This window comes from Cannabis sativa, chromosome 7, assembly GCF_029168945.1.
Source record: "Cannabis sativa cultivar Pink pepper isolate KNU-18-1 chromosome 7, ASM2916894v1, whole genome shotgun sequence".
Taxonomy (NCBI): domain Eukaryota; kingdom Viridiplantae; phylum Streptophyta; class Magnoliopsida; order Rosales; family Cannabaceae; genus Cannabis; species Cannabis sativa.
Window position 1 is genome coordinate 61,275,169 of NC_083607.1, and position 20,947 is coordinate 61,296,115.

A 20,947-nucleotide genomic window follows, 5' to 3' on the forward strand; every position below is an offset into this window, starting at 1 on the left:
TATGATTTTGACTAATTTCGTCAAACACGTAACTGTTTAATATAAAACGACATGTCGTTTTTATATATCATATATTCTTTTTCTAACTAAATGGGGATTAGGTGGTGTAAATTCATTTCCGACTCATTTCCGACGCTTTTGATCATTTTGACAATTTCGGAGATCACGTGTCGGGGCCTTATACATCAGTTTGCTTTAATTGGGTTATCAATAATTACTTAAAATGTTCTCATCACACGAATGACACCACCTACAACAAGCTAGTCTTTAGAAGGATCAAGCCTTTAATCTCTTTCGAGAGAGGTTGTAGTGGGTTTCGAACCTCGACCCAAGCAAAAAAGAATGTTAGTAAAAACAATCCTTACCACTACAACATACAACACGTGGTATATACCATACAATCTTGTGTTCCAACAATCTCAGTTTTTTTTTTTTTTTTAGGAAAAATGAAATGAATAAATAAGATATATTTCCCAAATTATGATTTTTGTAGAGTTTTGCCCCTGAACTTTTATCTGTTGCAAAAATTTTCACTAAACTATAAAAATCGTTGCAAATGTCTCCCTGTAATTGTATTTTGGTCATTTATTTAAACAATTTTATTGACATAGAATTAATATAACATTAATTTAGCCCGGTTGAAAAATCCAGACAAAAAATAAATACATAAATAACAATCTAATGGTAAATTATGAGAGTATGTATGTGTATTCTTAAAGTTAATGTTTGTATGTTTAATATCAATAAATTAGATTTTAGGTAGCTTAAAGCTATTAAATAAGTCATTGTACTGCAATTATACATGTAACTCATAGTCACATAACTAAATTATTTTAATAAATGAGTAGAATGTAATTGGATGTGGATATTTGCAACAATTTGCATAGTTTGGAAGAGAATTTTTGCAATCAGAGAAAAAATTCAAGAGATAAAACTCTACTAAAATCATAGTTTAAAGTACAAAAATCTTATTTATTAGCGAGTCGAATTCCAACACTACATCATGCTAGCCGTTTCTTTTAATCCAACTCAATGCTTTTTTGATGCCAATAACTTCTACAATATCTAGAGCTACCACGTCAAGTCGACGAATCTAACATGCTTTCAATGATCTCTCCAGCAAAATTTTGAGCTACTATATTAGCAAACAAAGCAGCATCAACATTAACTTTAATCGTATTTTCTAATTCTTTGATCCAATACTCAGCTCCATCCTCATTTAGTCCGAGATAGTAGAATATCTCTTCTTCGAGCATTTATCCATGGACACTACAGCACTAACAAGTGGTATTTTTTCCTTCCAAACCACAATCAAAAGTCGAACTCCTATTCCACATGAGTAGGATCCTCCAATTTTGATATGCACCGCCAAGATTTTGACACGTACCGAACAATTTAGTAAACAACATAATAAAATATTATTTTTAGTTATTTTATATTTTAAACCCAACATTTCTCTCATTGATTATTTTGATTCCAGTTATAGTTTAGTAAACCTGCCATATGTTAAATTAAATATAATCCTTAATAATCCAAAGTAAACTATATTTATCAACTTAATAATCCTTGTTAATCTTCAAAATAATTATAGTTAAATATATGTATGTACAAAAAGAGCATAAATATAGTTGAAAATTCTCAACAAAGCAAAACAGCTGAAAATTCTCATTGCATCCCAAATGTAGAGCTAGGCATTAGTATCAAATCTCAGTATCTGATTTTGGTTTTCGAGGCCTTCCCCTGTCTTGACGTCGGGGTTGTTGCTCTTTCTGATTTTGAACACAAACCCCCGAAATCGAGTCTTCATCAGTCTTCGGTTTAGGAGGTCTTCCTCGGCCTAAACATTTTGGTAACTTCTCTTTCATTTGTGTTTTTGGTTTAGAAGGCCTTCCTCGCTTCCTTAGTGCTTTCGGTTTTTGCTCATTTTGATGTCCAGAAGATGCAGCAGATTCAGAAACAGAAGGAAGCATTGGCGGTTCCAAAATCGTTGTCTCGGGGACTAATGCAGGTATGTTGAGTCTATTATGGGATCTCAGTTGCCTCTTCTGAACATGACATTGATCATGCTTTCGTTTCAATACGAGACATAACTTCTTTTCGAATGATTTAAGCCCGGGAAAAACTTGCATAATAGGAAGCTCTGAAATCTGTTCCATATTGATCTGCTCGCCCTTACTACTCGGATCATTAGAAGGGGTAATGGCTGTTTGAGCAGATGCTGATCTTGTTTTGCAACTGAACCTGATTTTGTATAGTTGTTGTTTCTTTTTCACTTTAGTATGTTGTGTTTGAACATCATTTCGGTCAAAGCTCATTCCAGGCTGTTGTTGTTCTTCTATCACTTCATTTTTTTGCTCCCCATGTTCAACATTTTCATCATTCAATGCAGATGCTGTTGTTGTTGTATCGTAACTCAACTTCGATTCTTCGTCTTGCTGCTGCTGCTGTTGGTTTTGTGCCTCAGCCAATTGACATGTTTTATCAACTAGTTTAGTTTGTTGTTCTTCAGTCACTTCATACTGTCTTTCCTCAGATTCATTGTGTTCTTCATTCGATTTATCATTTTCAGTTCGCTTCAAGCTTATTCCAAGCGGCTCATCAACCGCTTCATTATGTTTTTCTTCGGTTTCTCCTTCATTACATTCTTTGTTCAAGTTTTCACTTTCATTTCTTTCAACCAAAACCTGAGGCTGTTGCTCTTCACTCATTTCATTCTGTTTTTCCCCCGCAACATTACCTTCTTTGTTCAGTGTTTCGGCTTCTTCATATTTTTCTTTGGTGATTTGTTGTACTATTTCTTCATTGTTCACTACCAAGCTTGTTCTCTGCATTGCAGCCTACAACCATTTAAGAACACAATCTTAAACGAAACTTATGTTCGTGTTGGAATCGAAATCTAGGCACAAACTAATTACAGGTCCATCCAAGAGTTGAGTTAGCTCACAATCAATGTCTCGAAAACTTACTAAAAATCCTCATATCACTTACAAGAGTTAGGGCGACACTAAAAAACCGCTAAACTTGTATTCAAGTGTTCCGAGGAGGCTCTTAACGATCTTCTGATTTTCTAGAAAAAATTTGTACTTGTTTGATTTGGCTCCCTACAGTTTCTCTATCGAATGTATACCGAAAATACTAAATAGGAAAATTGTTCATAAATTTCCTCAACAAAATGGGACCCCTTTAAGGACAAAACATGATGAATGATGAGATATAATCCTATAACACCACTCATTAAATGTTTTTAAACCTAAGAGTAATCAAAGATAACATATAGGAATTTTTAATTGTTTCCCCACAAAGATTACAAATCAAATGCTATTATTTATTCCCAATCATAACTTATCAAATAACCATTAGCAAACCAAGCAATACATGATCATTTCATGGCTTCTTAGACCACTTCAAAGTACACAAATCCTAACCATGTCCAATACACAAGACTTTCCCTAAACTAATAGATAGCCAAGCAATTCTAACAAAGAACTTTAGAACCATGCTTTAGCTAGCTACTCAAATTATCAAATTATGAACTGTTACATAATTTTAATAGAAACATATGCAAAGTTCCATTTAGAAAACAATCATCATAAAGGAATTTTACCCCTTCATGGTAGAGTGGCTAAACCAGGGAAAACGAAAAAAAGAAATAGCATTGAAATATATTTTTATTGACCAATCAGAATTGTCCGAATCTAATCAAAGGGAAGAAATGAGTTTGGATATTCTAATGATTTAGAAAAATGTAAATATTACAAAATTGGTTAAAAGGAGAATATTACTTATCGAACCTGTTCGTCCATCTATAAGAAAATGAAGGAAAGTTTACTGTATATCAAACTATTAGGTATTTCAGTGTGTTATTAGAGTGCACACACGATTGATCAAAGGTACCGAAAAAATATGCTAAAATCACAATGCCAAGCAAAGATGAAGCACATACCTCATTTTCTACATCATTCACTTGTTGTCTTTCTAACTTAGATTGCTCTTCAGCAATTTCGGTCTCCTCTTCCTTTCCTTTGTCAACATTTTCCACCACCGCCACCTCCCTCTGCACTTCTTCATCTTCCCTTTTCTTTTGCTCATCATTCTCTTTAATGCTCACACCCTGCTCTTCAATTCGTCTTCCTTTCCCGATCTCTTCAACTGCCACCTTCATTTTGCTTTGTGTCCCCACTTTCTTCCCCGATTTTCGACCCCTTTTTCTCTTCTTCGACTCCAACCCCTCATCCGGAAGAATGTACACTCCATCATTCACAAACAAAACCTCTCTTCTCCCACAAAGTTTTCTTAAATAATGCCTTAGAAATGGACCAAGTGCAAAAGGCATAACACAATATTCCCTCTCAATAAACTCAAATATTTCCTCATAACTTGATCCATTTCCTTCATTTAACTCCATTATTGCCCTAAATATCATCTGTTGTTTCATAACACAATCACCATTAGCATTCTCAAAACCTAAATTTATCCCCAATTGCCTAAACCTATCTAAACTACCTAAATGAAAACCAAATCAACCCAAGTTCAACATCTAATTATTACATTGGGCATTTAACAAAATGCATAAAGTTATGATCTTTTAAGGTATGAAATTCACATGAATGGTAAAGTTAAAGATCTAACATTGAAAACCAAAATAACCCATGTTCAAAGGTTGGATTTTTCTCACATAAATGGTAAATTAACAGCTTATTATTACATGGGCAATTAACAAAATGCATAAAGTTACGATCTTTTAAGATATGAAATTCACATGAATGGTAAACTTAGGATCTTTAACAAATAAAAGTTAGTATCGAAATTACAAGAATGTGAAATAAGAGAGATTAGATTACCAGGGAATATGGAGGGTGATTGGGTGTGTGAAATTTGGAGAATGGAGTCTGTGACGAACTAACCAAACCTGTGAGCATCTCCATTGCACGTTTCAGTTTCAATTTGGCATTGGGTTTGGAGTTTTCCATTGTTTGTTCTTTCTTTCTTGCAATGGAGAAGAGAACTGTATATAGTATATCTATACATATATAGAATATGTTATCACTACTAAATAAATAAAAGTATAGAACTATAGATATAAAAATATGTAATTTTTGTTCTAGTGTAGCCTAATTGTATCACTTGTTTAATTGTAGTTTTATTTCTACTCAAATGATAAATATAAATTAAATTAAAAATGATTTTTTTATTTTTTTATATTATTTGTGTTAATTTTAATATTTATTTTTATAATTTTTTTTTTTTAAAATTATGTATATTTTTTTCTAATAGAATTTGGTATAATTTTTTTGTTTTATTCTTTTTATAATATTTAAATATAATTTATTTTTATTTAATAGATATATTTTAAGAATATTAATTTTATGTAAAATAAAAATTATTAAAATAAAGTGTATTTATAAATTTTTAAACTGCAAATAAATTTTTTTCTTATTTAATAGTAATGTAGGAATATATGGTTCCAAATCATGCGCTCTTACTTACTTTTTCTCCCTGCTTCCTCAAGCTCGGTGGTTTAACTAAGAAACTACTATTAGAACATCTTTAATGAAGATGCAAATAAGTGATATAAATATTAAATACAAAATATAACTCATTTTTATTAAAATTCTATTTTAATGGTGTGCTAAATTATGATGCAAAAATCTTACATAATCAAAAGTGATTCAAATTTGCATCACAATATAAAATGATGTAAAATTTACATCACAATAAATGCTATACTTTTAAATTTATTATCATGTTATTTTTTAATATTTTATTATTAAATTTTAGCTAACATATTCATTTACATTAAATGACTTGCATTATTATTAATTTTTTTATTATTAAATTTTACATTTAACTTTGTATTATTATTATATTTTTTAAAAAATTATTAAATGGACATTAAATAACATATTAAATTTTACATAAAGATTTACAATTATCCATTGGAACACAATAATAAAAGTTAATGTAAAAATATAACTCAATTTTTACATCTCTCAGTAAAGATGGTCTTATTGTCTAAAAATTAAGCTAACAATTTGTAACTTAAAATAATTTTTTTTAAAAGATATTTATGCTACAAATTATTCTTTTAGAAGAACATTAACATAAAATAGAATTACAATTTCTTAAAATAATGGATTATTTACACCACATGCTGAAATTTTTAATTTTTTAACTTTTTTATTGTGGGGTCAATTTTTTTTTTTTTCCAAATACTGTGTACTGTGTTGTGTTAAGTTTTCACTGATGTTCTACGGTTGTTTTTTTAGTTATTTCACTGTTATTTTTAGTTGTTCTCTTTTGTGTTCTACTGTTATTTTATAAAAATAAAATATTTTTTAAAAAAATTCGGTGTGACAGTATTTTTATAAAAAGCAATTTGCGGCGAAACCCCCTTATGTTTTGATTTTTATACACTTAACCCCCTTATCTTTATTTTTGGTGGCAAAACCCCTTTATGTTTTAATTTTTATACACTTAACCCCCTTATCTTTTTTTTTTTGTGGCAAAACCTCTTTATATTTTAATTTTTATACACTTAACCCCCTTATTTTTTTTTTTTGGTAGCAAAACCCCCTTATGTTTATTTTTCTTTGTAAATTTGACACGCCAGTTAAATATTACCGTTAAATATCAACTGGATGACCACTGTATACACCTTTGTATAAGTAACGGTAAAACCTCGAAGTCGATACAGTAGTAATTCGGTTAGTATTTAACGGTAATATTTAACTAAAACTTTAAATTTGCAAAGAAAAGTAAACTGAAGGGTTTTGCCACCAAAACAAAAGATATAGGGGTTAAGTGTATAAAAATTAAAACATAAGGGGGTTTTGCCACCAAAAAAAAAGATAAGGGGGTTAAGTGTATAAAAATTAAAACATAAGGGAATTTTGCCACCAAAAATAAAGATAAGGGGGTTAAGTGTATAAAAATCAAAACATAAGGGGGTTTCGCCGCAAATTACTCTTTTATAAAAGTTAACTTAAATTTTAGTATTTTTATAAGTTTCGCTAAAATAATTTACAAAAATAAAAGTTATATATTATGTTCCACTGCTTCTTTTACGCACTTAACAAAAAATAATTGACTATTTAAACTCTATTTTTCTTTCATATTTTAAATTATTCTATTTTTTTTTTTCTGAATATCTTTAATAAAGTATTAAGTTATTTTTGCATTTCACGTTAGTTTTTTCTGTTAAACTTATTTTTTCCAAAAATCTAAAAACATTACCTTTCTCTCACTTCTCACTTTCTTTTCCATCCAATCATAAAAGCCTCACTCAGCTATGGTGGGTTATTGGTAAATATCTGTTCTTTCTACTTTTCCCATTTTATTGTGCTCAATTTCTTCCCATATTAAAGCTCTCAGTGCATCGAATTTTGTCATATTGTTGTAGCTGATATATTGTTTGATAAAATGCCTCTGTGAAGAATTTGCTTATATTATAAAATCAACTGATGAAAAGTTTCTGTACTTTTATGAAAATTAGTCATGGTAGGATAAAAAAGCTTTAATTTGTTGTTCTTAATATTTTATATGTTTAATAATTCTTTCTGGATGAACTATAGTGGGTAGTATCACCTTTTGAATTAGAGCTATTTTCCAGAAACATTTTCTAAAACTATTTTTAATTGATTAAATCACTCACATGAGCGATGAAGTGTAATATAAATCCCACAAAATCACTCAGACGAGCGATAAAGCGATGTGGGAGAGAACAATCATGCAAGAACTTTGAAAATGATAGCATTTGTCCTCATAGATTTTGTTGGTTGGTAGTACTAGTAGTATTAATGTTGTTCATAAATTAAGTACTTATTAGGACTGTAGATATTCGAGTTTTCGACTTTTACAATGATATATGGAATGCTTACTTTGCTATTATTCACCTTCTTCTTCCCTGTTCTTGAACTAGGACTGGTTAAGGCTGTATGGCCTCGTTGTGATTCGAGCAACCGAAAATGTCATATGTACTAAGGACTTTGATTGCTGATCACACACAACATGCATAGACAGTGATTTGGTATGCTTGATTTTCGGAAACATGTTTTTAGTGTTTAAATTCAAACTGAATACTTGTTTTGTAATGCTAGGTTGTTGTTTTTTCTTGTTCCGATTTGCTTATGAAATCTGAGAAACAATGGAGAATGCAATGCTTTTAAGTTCTGGTTACTCAATTGGGTGTCATCTTTACTCATCAAGCTGCAAAATTTCTAAGTCCCAGAAGAAAATCGGGTTTCTTATCTTTACTGCAAAGGTGAGTTAAAACCAAACTCTGAGGCGTTCTTATATGAAAGTGTTGAACTTGGTAGAGAGTAAAACTAATTTGGGCTTTTTCATCCCTTTTAGGCAAACCCTTCTCATGGAAAGTTGGTGATGAACTCTTCCTATCGGAAGAGGTCTAGCAAGCTTAGTGGAGAGCCACAAACCAGCTCAAACACAATTGAAAAGTCAGTTATTTCTCTTGAGGCATATTGTTCTGTGTTAATTTGTGATAATGGTTTGAAGATTGTAAAAGTTTTGACATGATTCTAGGAGGACAACAGTCAAGAAAGCAGGGAAGAGAGAGCATCACTTATGGAAGAAAAGAGATTCTGCTGGTTCGGGGCAGAAGGCACTCAATCTTATTAGAATAGTGAGTTTTCAAGCATCTTCTCTTTGTATAAGATTGTGTATTGTTTGAACAAAAAAATGAAGCTCTAGATTTCTTCTTTTCTTGATTGTTTTTACAATGTTGGGAAACCCGAAAATGGCAGATATCTGATCTTCCTAATGAGAAAGAGGCTGTGTATGGAGCATTAAACAAATGGATAGCTTGGGAAACTGAGTTTCCTGTGATTGCAGCAGCTAAGGCTTTGAGAATTTTACGAAAGAGGAGTCAATGGAAACGCGTAATCCAAGTATGACATCTTTGTGTGATCCAATTATTACAACATTTTGGTGGTTGGTAATCTTTGTGTTTCTTAGGTAGCAAAATGGATGTTGAGCAAAGGTCAAGGAGCGACAATGGGGACATACGACGCTCTTCTACTAGCGTTCGATATGGATCAGAGAGTTGATGAAGCTGAAGCACTATGGAACATGATTTTGCATACTCATAAACGTTCTATCTCGAAGCAATTGTTTTCTAGAATGATTTCTTTGTATGATCATCATGGCATGAAAGATAAGATAATAGAGGTAAGATAAATTATTTGTAGATAATTAGACAGCGATAGTTCTCAATCTTATGTTTTCATTTTCGAGAAAATCAGGTATTCGCAGACATGGAGGAACTGCGTGTAAGACCGGATGATGATACTGTGAGAAGAGTGGCTTATGCTTTTCAGGAATTAGGCCAAGAAGAGAAGAAAAACCTTCTTGTAAGAAAATATGGATGCAAATGGAAGTACATTCACTTCAAGGGCGAACGAATTAGGGTGCGAAGGGACGCATTTTCTGAGGAAGAAGACGATGAAAGTTGAGGGATTGCTTAGGAAAAGCTTAGGGTTCTTTCCAATGTTCAGTTTGATCTCTTTTATAAGCTCAACACTAGTAATTGAGATTAAGAGTGGTAATTCGTGTTTAGCGTATTGTATTGTGTTGAGATCTTAAATTGAACATGGCTCATGAGGTTTTACACTACATTGTTGTTTATAGTGTTATTGTTTCGTGTGGAGTTCTTAAATTTAGTTTGAATAGTTAACATAAAATCTCGAGTCATGTTCGTGTCAAACCTGTGTGTCGTTACATGAATTGCCACCCCTAATTGAGATCACACACTAGTTTTGACATATAGGCCTCTCAACACACTTGAGCCATGTACAAATAGTAATAGAACTCTTATGTAATTGATTTTATAATAGGATTTTTTCCATTGTGATCAATAAGATTACTTTATTTTCATTCCTTATACTAAATCTTAAAAGTGCTTTGCTGCTGATCAATGCTTTTCTGATAAACTTATATTTGGTAGACTAACTTATTGTGTTTTTTGTCCAGTATAATGGCAAGGATGATAATCAATATCCCCTGACAATTTGTACAGGGAAATTTAGTTTGGTATTGTTTCACTATGTCCCTATAATCTAACTAAGTTGAGGAAACTTGAAAGAGAGAAAGCAACTAAGCTAAAGAGACTGCAATTGGACTTCGAACGACATGGTTTCCGTCGAGCCAAGAATACCACCCGAAACTGTACTCTTTAGTGCTGTTTTTGTTTTCAAGTAACTCACTCCTTGCTTTAACTGTCAATGTGAAGCTCTTCTTCTGACCGACGTGAGTAAAGGACAAGAGACTCGGGGAAGCTTCAACCGAGATACCCAATGGAGGTTTCGATTCGAAGAAGTAAACACTCTTGGCATTGCCCACATTGGTGACAGTTCTTTTGACAGTGATTGTTTTAACAAGTTTAGAGATAGACAAGGAAGGATAGTTGAGTTCCATTGCTGAGGGCGCGTTTGGTGGGCACTTGAATGATTTGTCAGCACCTTGGAGTCCAGAATTGCAGAAGTGGAGAAGATAGTCTACGTAAGAAGCATCGTAGACAAGGCCGGGATCTGCTGCCTTGGCTGGACGGAAATAACCAGCGCCATAGGAGAAGGAGTTTGCTAAACCTCCAGTCTCGTCGCTTAACCCTTCGCCCATGTTGTTCGTCAGGCCAGCTGAAATGTTGACATGGAACAAAACGAGGTTAGATTAAGACCCTGTTTGGTTAAGCTTCTACTTTTGCTTATAGTTAGAAGTATCGACTTACTTTGCTGTTTGGATAACTATTAATAAATTATTTTAATTTTAAAAATAGCTTCTCAAAACACTACTATAAGGACTAGTTTAGTTCTAAGACTAACATACTTTCAATTGGTACAAGTATTTTCTTGGTAATTATCTGAAATGCCCATCTAAGATATATGCTCATTTAGTATGTGGATTCTCTCATAATATGAATTTTTACAAGCTGAGTTAAAAATCACCTGTGGTCATGAGAGCAGATCTTATGGCTGCACTGCTCCAAGTTGGATGAATGGCCTTAAGAAGTGCTACAGCTGCTGCAACATGAGGGCAAGACATTGAAGTTCCCGAAAGTATGTTATACTTGACGATTCGGGGATCTATATCGCTCGAAAATTTAGAAGGAGAATCTCCACCACTCCATGCTGCCAAGATATTCAATCCCGGAGCTGTTATGTCCGGCTGCCATAGATCAAAATCAAACAATTAGAACCCGAAATTCTCACAAAGGCGATAAATAGAGAAGAAGTTTAGAGTACCTTGAGAATATTCGGCTCTATAACATTTGGACCCCTGCTAGAGAAGCCGGCAACAGAAGGTGCTGGTTTGGTATGTAACACAGTCCTTGCTGGCATGATATATGCTCTTGGATTCTTTGTTGACATGATGTACTTGAGAACTTTCATGGCATTGTTGTAAGTCAATGCTGTCGCCGGAAGGAAGTGAGCATCGCAAGGTACCTCGCCTCCACTCGCCTTATCATTTCCCAATATGTAACCAACTCCACCGGCTTGCTTCACTACTTTGCCTTTTCCAACTCTTGAGTTGTTTCCTCTATTGCATAATATGATCTTTCCTTTAGCCTTTTCAGGGGAAAGAGAGTTCTCAAGACAAAGTCTGCAACACAATTTATCAGGTTTGTCATAATCTTATGATGCATTCTTTTATTTTTCCATTTCGGGAACCAGGTTCTAGAGATAAGAGAATTAAGGATACCAACCAGAAAGATTAACGCAACCATAAGGAAAAACAAATACAACGAGTTAACTAATCAGTAAGATTGATGAAGTAGCAATTAACGCAAAAACAACGAATTGGAAAGCAATAGTCATGTTTCTTACGATGCATTTGTTCTTGAGACACCCGGTTTGGCCAAATCTGCAGCATATGCCAAAGGGTACAACTTCCTTCTCAACTTACTTGGTGTAACAGTTTCTCCCTAATCATGATCAAGATTATAATAAACAAGTCAAATAACAAGATATGTATATGCATTATTATGTAGGCTATTGTTATTTTTCATTATGCTCACCATAATTCTCTGTCCATTTCCAAGCACAACAGGCGCGCGAAACTCCCTATCAACACTGCTCGCCCCAACAGTGAGTATCCACGGCGCAGGGTTAGACAGAGTGCCCGGTCCAGGGCCACTATTCCCAGCACTACAAACCACAGTAATGTTTTTCTTGGCAGCATGCAATGCTCCAATAGCAATGCCATCATCGCTATAGTTAACAGGTTTCGTCGTCCCTATTGAGATACTCATCAAGTGGACGCCATCTGCAATGGCGTCGTCCATAGCTGCAAGCATGTCTTCCATAAAACATGTGTTGCCTACAGCCTTTTGTTTCCCGGGTATCGCCCAACATACCTTGTAGATGGCTAACCGAGCTAATGGTGCACCCCCAGAGGCTGTGCCATTGGCAAAGCCACCGAGAGCAGAGGCACCGTGTACAGTTCGGCCTGCCACGGTGGAAGCAGTGTGAGTACCGTGACCATCTTTGTCACGAGGCGAACGGTAGTCTTCTGATGTGTTAAGACGGCCATAATATTGCTCGAAACCTTTGAGGTAATATCTTGCTCCAATTAACTTTCTGTGTAAATTAATATGAAAACTTGCTTATATTCATAATTTAACATAGAAAATTAGTTGAAATAATTACATGAGATCATACTAATTTAACTTTTTATTAACATATTTCACAAATGAATAAAGTGTTACAACTTCTAACAAGTTCAAAATTATTAATTAAACAATCTTAATCTCGATAATATTGAGACTAAAAAATTAAGAAATATCCACAGATATTTAAAAAATATCATGGATATTTCGAAAAGGGCGGTTCATATAAACCACAATCAGATCAAATTATTTGAAACCAAACCAAATGAATCTGGTGTCAATAGTTTGAAAATATCGATATTTCATTCCTTGGACATAACAAAAAAGAGATGGCCCCATTCATAACCCTTTCCCAAAAGAAAATATTCAAAGAAAATTCTAGCTATTGGCCATTTGTGATGACCAATTAATACACAATAATTAGGAATCTTTCCTTACACACAAGCTATTGACTTAGAAATAATTATAAATAAAAACAAACAAGCAAAGAAAAGGGTACAAAAGTTAGAAAGAAAGAAACATGTAGAGCCTGCTTTTGGTCATTATTTAATAATAGAGTGATGTATATACATATATATATATATATAATGCATAGGGTATAGGAATACATATATAACACTGTTGAAAGTTCACAAGATGGGGTAATATTGCAACAAGCCAAAACTCTCATTAATCACTTACTTTGTCCTTATACAAATAGACAACTCTCTTATATCATATATATATATATCATTATATATTCATGTGTATGTACAAGACCAGTATTATAAAAAACTGTAAAGTATCAATATTGGACACTATCAGTGTCTAATGTGTAATAGCAATGCTCATATATAATAGGATCAATACTATTTCAGAGTTTGTGTTTTACAAGAATTACTAATTAGATCTTTTATTTTATTAAATAATAATAAAATAGGCTCTGTATGTTGCAAAATAGTACAAAATAGAACGCTAACTCAATATTCGATAACTTTTTTTAATATAACTAGCTTGAAGATAATTCTTAGTCCGATCAAATATAGAAAACATAATCAGTTTTGTCATAATACCTCTAGATTAAGTTATTGTTAAGTTTTATTTTGACAAAAAATCAATTCAAAGTATTATTTTGTAAAAGACAAAATCCAAATTATCATTTAACAAAACTAAAAATTCAATCCGTAACTTTTACAAAACACAAGTCTAAAATAATATTTACACTATGTAATAAAACATAACACAAAAACCATTGCAGGCAGAGATATAATCTTGGAAACATGATATGTTGTAGGACAGTATGCAGAGTCTTAGTTTTTGCATTGGAAAATGTCCAATTAATCATACATATAATTATTTATATATATATCTATATATACATTATATGTATGGCTAACTAAACTAAGATCAACCAAATAATAATTCATAATAATACTTGATGGTAAGCTATTATATAATGTTATGCATATATAGAAAAGACATTTCAAGTCTAAGATCAACTTTAATGTTTATGCATATAAATATGTATATATATTTTCTTTTTTTTCTATCCCAAAAGCATAAACTTCACACGTGAATATACTATGTATTTCTTACAAGGTCAAGCAAGTGGTGTTTGACAATGACTACTGCACCTTCTTTAGACTTAGATAAATTATGAGTATTTGGAATCAAACTATACAAACATATACATACATATACATATACATATATATATATATATATAGATATATATCACTATAGGTCCCATTTATCAATAGGAAAACTCTCTTATTTGTCTAATATTTAAGCAAAAGTTGTAATCATTATTGTTATGGTGAGCTATCTTTTCTAAGACAAAAACTATCAATTATTAAACTCTATTATATTTTGAAAATTATAATAATAAATAATCATATTAAGATAATTAATATACAAAATGTTTCATTAATGACAACATGAATAGTGTTACATTAATTTATGCCAAACAATGAATAGTGTTATAATTAAAGCAAAAGGTATATAGAATATAAGTTCATATATATATATATATATATGTGTGTTTTTATATAAATGAATTAATTAATTTAGGTATGTTACCAACCTATTGCAATGAGATGAATTGAAATCAGGTCCAGTTTGACAGATTCCCTTCCATGATTTTGGAATTGGTCCCATTCCTTTGTCACTAAAGCTCTCTGATTCTGGCCACACACCTGATAATTATTGAAAAAGAAAAAATATCACTAATGCTTATATATATATATATATATATATATATATATACATTCTCATTGTTATATCATCATGTTATGTTATGTTATGTTGTGTTGTGTTATGTTATGTTATGGTGACGAATGTATGTTACCGCTGTCTAAGAGACCAACGATGACTTGTTCGCCATAACGAGCTTTCGATAACAAATCGGCAGGCATATGACCGAAATGATTGTTAGAGTTAACAATTCTTTCATTTTCTTCTAATCCTGAAAACTCCCATGACCTTGTTGTATGCATTGTGTACTTGTCTGGCTCACTCTTCGAAATCCACACCACTTCTTCCATTTCTACACATCATAACATAACATAACATCATCAATAACCGAGTTAGAAAGAGAAAAATAAGGTTGATCATAACTCGCCTAACTTTTTTTCTTATATATTTTAATCCTTATTCTGTCACTGCATATATAATAACAAAAATGTCCTATTATAACATAACATAACACAACACTATCAATAACCGAGCTAGAAAAAGAGAAACAAAGTTGGTCATCACTAGCCTAACTTTTTATTCTCTTTTGTATAAGTTCTAATATTTCTATTATATTATATTTTAATCCTGATTCCGCCACTGAATATATATATATATATATAATAAAAATGTTTTATTATAACATAATACAACATAACATAACATCATCAATAACCGAGTTAGAAAGAGAGAAACAAGGTTGGTCATCACTATTCACTAGCCCAACTTTTTATTCTTTTTTATTCAAGCTTAGGCCTTTATATTTTAATCCCAATTTCTTCACTGCATATATATATATATATATATATGGTGAAAATGTTCTATTATAACATATCATAACATAATCATTACTACCTATTACAACACTTTTACATACATAATCAATATCAATGTCTATATTCTAATCCTGATTCCGTCACTGCATATAATAAAAACTCGGGTATTTTTACCTGATAGCTTAGAGGCTTGTTGTGGAGTGAGTAGAGCCGCGAAGCCATTAAAGGAATGTTTGTAGCTGTAAAGAAGAGAAGCTTTGGCATCTTCTTCAGTCTCTTTCACAGATAACAAATATGAATGGTGATTCTCCTCAATCTCACTCAATGTCTTTGCTACTCCATTAATGTTGTTATTACTATGTTCTCCCAAGTTCACAACATACACCTGAAAAATAAAATAACATATATATATAAATCTATACATGTATATAATATATATAAATATTACAAGAATTAATGTTGAAAATAGGAAAAAGAGAAACCTGGTTTTGAATTTGATATGAACATGAAGCTAAGAGAGGAAGGAGAAAGATTATTATAATGAATTTTGAGATTATGGGATTTTTTTTCTTCATCATAATCATTATTATTTTTTTTTTATTTTGATTATGAATGAGATGATTATGAAGAATATGAAGAATATGAAGATGTGTATATATATATACAAAAAATTTGTGAAGAGTTTTACATGTTATAATCAACTGAGAATTTTCTTATATGTATATGTAGGATTGGGACCTATATATGAATATATAATAGAGAGTTTTTTCAATGAATTTTTGTAAGTATATAAATATATATATAACACCTTGTTTGTTGGAGATTTTTTAGATAAATTTGTTTATATTTATTTATTTATTTTTTATTTTTTTGGGATTGAGTAAAAAAGGTGAGCTTTTTATCTGGTAGAGATTAGACCTCAGAATCAGGGTTTTTGGATATGAAATTGGCCAGGACTGAAATTGGCATAAGATAATTTTTTGGGTTCAAATAACAATAAAATTAAATAAATAACAAAATTGATTTTTGTTTTTATTATTATATATATAATAAAAAATATTGAATATAAAGGGAAAGGGTGTTGACCTTTGTTTTGCTTTTTTTTTTTATATATAATTTTCCTAAATTATAATTAATATTATTTTAAGGCATATCATCATTAATTTATTGAGTAATTTAAGGCAATATTTTTGTAAAGAGATAAATAACAAGATTCTATAGTTTAATTACCCGATTTAATAATTTAATTAGAATCTTTTGTTTCCAATTATTTTTTTATGTATATAATTAAATGAATAGATTTTTGTTTAATTGTATGTATTAGTATTCTATTTTTAGACTTGTTATATTATTCAAATCTCTAATTACATATTTAGTTAAAAATTTAAATATATTATCTTTCCTTTAAACTAGGATAAGTCAATGGAGGTGAAATTAATTTTTTCTCCTATAATGTAGGCAAAAGCAACGAATATTTTAAGGTACTTTTTAAAATAATAACTAGAATTAATATATTAAATTGTAATTATGTTAATATATATATGTTATATTATTAATTTATTTATTTTGTAGTGATTTATGCAATATTATTATTTAGAAGCTAAAGAATTAAGGACATTAAAATGAATATTTTTTTGTGCTAAATCCTTATTTTTTACAAGGAATATTTATGTGGACATGTGGCAATCTAACTAATTTAATTATTCTAATATTATATAAATTATTTTAAAATTAGTAAATAAAAAATATATCTCTTTTTTCTTTTTTCCTTTTTTTTCCTTTATTTTTTTTACTTCTTCCACCACTATCTTCTTGGAAAAAAGAAAAAATAATTGTGGTAAAAGGAAAATGGAAGATGAAAATTAAGAAGAAGAAGGATATGAATTTAAATAATAAATAATTTAATATTCAAGATTAAAAAATAGAACTTGAAACTCAAATAATGCAAATCCAAGCTCAATAATTTTATTTCAAAACAAAATTATCTATAATATTTATTTCTTAAGAGAATGATAAAAGAAAACTTGAAAATCCAATGGAATACAATTTTTTTATTTTTCATAATTAAAAAATATTCCAAAACCAATGTAAAAAAATAATAAAAAATTAATTTTATCAACAAAAAAAAAATTAATAAAGAAGAAACTTTATATATATATACCTCTTTATGATCTTCAATGGCTTTGCAGTAAGAAAAGCTTAGATTGATGATAATGAAAATGGACAAGAAATGGTAAAACTGCAAAGTTGCACCATTCTTGTCCATTTTTCAAAATCACAATATTATATAAGCTCTTAATTATAAAAATAATATTTCTAAACTATTTATACAAACTTTATTTCCTCTTTTAATGGCTATTAATTGTGTATATAATTAGAAAATTATTTTAAAGGTTTGACCAAATAAATTCTATACTATTTATTAGCAAGGTTTTGCTTATTAATTTACCATTATTATTAGTATATTTTGAATTTTGAATGTCATTGTTACTATTATTAATTATGAGAAATAGATGAATGGCATAATTAAGTTTCTAATTTAGGAAAAATTAAATTAAGGACAGTAAAAAGAAAATTCATTTGAAATTATTAGCATTTGAAGAAAATGAAAATAACTAGTGATGGATATTGAATGGTACATATTTTGTTATTTTCCTATAAAGGAGACAAATTATTACAAAAATGTTTTCAGTCAAGATAATTTATAAGAAAAATCTGCCCCCACATGTTGCAATATAAATATATATTTAATTATTTCATTTTTAAAGTATATTTTTTTAAAAAGGTAAATAAAAAATATTCCATTTTAGAAGTACCTGTGTACTAATAATAATTACACTATATTTTAAAATAGGTATGTTCATAAAATAGTTGATTCAATTCAATCTGCACGATTCAATCCAATTCAATTTGCGAAGTGCTGATATCTGTACTAGTACTGATTGAATTGGATTGAAAAATTCAAAATTCGTACTTGTGCAGATTGAAAGTTGATTGACATGTAAAAATAATCGATCCAATCTAATTCATACATATTTATAAAAAAAATTAAAAAATTATGTATACAATTAAAATTTTAATATAAAGAAATTAGTAATTTAAGCTCTATATAGTATGGAGGACCACTAAACTCTAAAGGCATGCTCACTACAAAAGAGTTATTTGAATAAATAAATAAATAAATATTTATACATTATATATTATTTTGGTGGCTTTTTGGCATCATTTTGGATTTCAACTTATATGTCACATTTTGAAGTTAGAGAATCCCATATTATAATAAAATAAAATCCCATACTTTTCAAAGACGTCACATTTCTTCAAAAAGCCATTCACTACATGCTCTTATTGTTTCTTCAAAAATTATTTATTTTTAATTTTTAATTATTTTTTAAATGTAATTTTTGAAGAAAAAAAATTAGGGGGGCCATGACACCCTCTCTGTTATTGTCTATTATACTAGTTGATATAATTATTTATAAATATACTTATATAGCTAAGAATATATATATGCATGGATTTATATGAGGTATGTAGCTAGCTAGCCATAAAATCTTTATGCACTTTCTTTAGTTTATGTATGTCATGTCATTATGTGAATGATCTTCTTAATCCAAGTTGCATAGAATGTTGCCCATAATAATGACCCTTCTCATCACTTTTTTTTTGTTCAAGTACGTATGATATCAAAAAATTATAGAAAAACTAAATAAAAAATACCCATAACACACAACCGTAGGGCTTACCCTGAATTTTAATGGGCTATAAAAAAAAAACAAATTTAAGCTCTTATTTAGAAAAAAACATTCGTGGATAGAAAGTTGTTCCCGTCTCAGCCTTATTTTTTATTTAGGTGGAAAATTTCCGCCCTATTGAAAGCGGTACTCGTAGAGTTCTATGCTTACGGGTTAAATTTTCGATCCCAGCATAATTATATTTTAATTCAATAATTATTATAAAAATAATTAAATACTCGTATATATGTAAGACATCATACATATTATCAATAATCTTATCAATTATATATTACACATTATTATTACAAATAATATAATATTAACTGTGAAAATAATAATCAGTAAGATGTTTCTAGTTTTATCTCCAAGTTTCCACTTTGTAATTAACTGAGAAAGTCTTTATTGATTGATGTGTATTTTTGCATTATATTATAAAGAAGATACGCATTATAATGATAGTCTTATTTGCTAACACTATACCTTTGTTTGGATATGCATTATTCTACTCTCATGGTGTATATTTTGAGAAGAATATCCATCTCAGAATCTTAGTGGAATATAAAGATGAGATAATCAACCACCTAATATTATATATATCATATATTTTGGTTTGATACAGGCCAATTCTAAGGTATATATGAAGTTTAAAGTAAAATTAAATTTTGAAGTCCCTATATAAAGTTCAATTCTTATTAAAACTCTTAAAAGTTTTAAGTTTCAACTCTTTATAAATACACATTAGATATTTAAAAAATAAATAAAAAATAAAAATTAGAAATTGATCTCTGACCTCTTTAACTTAAAGTAAAAAATTTAACTATTACACCAAACAATATTTGTTGTATATTTTTTATTATTTAATATTTATCTATATATTAATAATTTTTTTTTTCACCATTTCAAGATTTGAGCATTCAGGAACTTGAAGCACTGACCTAGTTCGCCTACGCTTAGAGCTGAGCTGGCACTACAACCACTAGAGCTAGAAGTATATATATATAGTACTATAGTATAGTAGATGTTTCATATATAATTAATCTACTACTTTTTTCAACGCATGAAAAAGAAGAAACTTTTAAATTTTGTAGTATAGCTTTTGGCTGTGTTAAACTATTCTTAGTCAAAAGGAATAATAACTTTATTTTTTCCTTGTTTGCATGGCTAAAAACGACATGTTACGTCCATTTCATGGTTGTCAAAACGACAAGATACTCCACTATAGTATATCAAGACTTACATTACAAAGAAAGAAAACAACACTTTAATTAGGTAATGTACTTAAAACAATTTTGCTACACTTTTAGCCTCTAACAAGATTAAAATGTTACACATATATTCAAATTATAATGAAATAAAGAGTGTGTGTGGGAGGAAAAATTTTCTCAAACCAACAAAAATTAAAACTATTGTCTAATAAAAAAATATGTTTATCCATTTATAGGTAGCAATATTAAACTACCACCCTTTGAAAAATTAGATATTAAAAGCTTGTTTGGAACGTCGTATTAGGTCATATTGTATTGTATTGGATTAAATTATATATTATATTTTTATATAATACTATGTTAAACTTAAATTTATACTAAAATATTATATATTTAGATCTC

The 20,947-nt window shown here is 29.9% G+C and overlaps 3 protein-coding genes across 9 annotated transcripts; 1 reads left to right on the forward strand and 2 right to left on the reverse strand.

Annotated features, from left to right (window-relative positions):
* Positions 1-1,547: 1,547 nt before the first annotated feature.
* On the reverse strand, positions 1,548-5,071 carry LOC115697547 (uncharacterized). Of its 2 annotated transcripts, none has more exons than XM_061119065.1 (3): positions 4,842-5,071; positions 3,944-4,423; positions 1,548-2,825 (listed from the first exon to the last, which is right to left on the reverse strand). In XM_061119065.1, the coding sequence occupies exons 1-3, from the start codon at positions 4,968-4,970 to the stop codon at positions 1,701-1,703; spliced, it is 1,734 nt and encodes a 577-aa protein (XP_060975048.1). In that variant the 5' UTR covers positions 4,971-5,071; the 3' UTR covers positions 1,548-1,700. The 2 variants fall into 2 exon arrangements, with proteins under 2 accessions (XP_060975048.1, XP_030480469.2); XM_030624609.2 differs by having other exon boundaries at positions 1,548-2,837; positions 4,842-5,066.
* A 2,052-nt stretch (positions 5,072-7,123) lies between these two features.
* On the forward strand, positions 7,124-10,405 carry LOC115697577 (pentatricopeptide repeat-containing protein At4g18975, chloroplastic). 5 transcript variants are annotated; one of them, XM_030624645.2, is made up of 8 exons: positions 7,124-7,302; positions 7,919-8,026; positions 8,097-8,260; positions 8,353-8,453; positions 8,539-8,638; positions 8,760-8,903; positions 8,971-9,183; positions 9,258-10,405. In XM_030624645.2, exons 3-8 carry the CDS (start codon positions 8,144-8,146, stop codon positions 9,465-9,467), a joined length of 885 nt encoding a protein of 294 aa, XP_030480505.2. In that variant the 5' UTR covers positions 7,124-7,302; positions 7,919-8,026; positions 8,097-8,143; the 3' UTR covers positions 9,468-10,405. The 5 variants fall into 5 exon arrangements, with proteins under 5 accessions (XP_030480505.2, XP_060957615.1, XP_060957618.1 ...); XM_061101632.1 differs by having other exon boundaries at positions 7,170-7,302; positions 7,919-7,973; XM_061101633.1 differs by having other exon boundaries at positions 7,201-7,291.
* LOC115697541 (subtilisin-like protease SBT5.6) lies at positions 9,851-17,958 on the reverse strand. 2 transcript variants are annotated; one of them, XM_061101631.1, is made up of 9 exons: positions 17,765-17,958; positions 15,778-15,988; positions 14,943-15,140; positions 14,679-14,790; positions 12,026-12,587; positions 11,835-11,932; positions 11,253-11,610; positions 10,956-11,175; positions 9,851-10,646 (listed from the first exon to the last, which is right to left on the reverse strand). In XM_061101631.1, exons 1-9 carry the CDS (start codon positions 17,867-17,869, stop codon positions 10,108-10,110), a joined length of 2,403 nt encoding a protein of 800 aa, XP_060957614.1. In that variant the 5' UTR covers positions 17,870-17,958; the 3' UTR covers positions 9,851-10,107. The 2 variants fall into 2 exon arrangements, with proteins under 2 accessions (XP_060957614.1, XP_030480455.2); XM_030624595.2 differs by lacking the exon at positions 17,765-17,958 and adding an exon at positions 16,086-16,222.
* Positions 17,959-20,947: the final 2,989 nt, after the last annotated feature.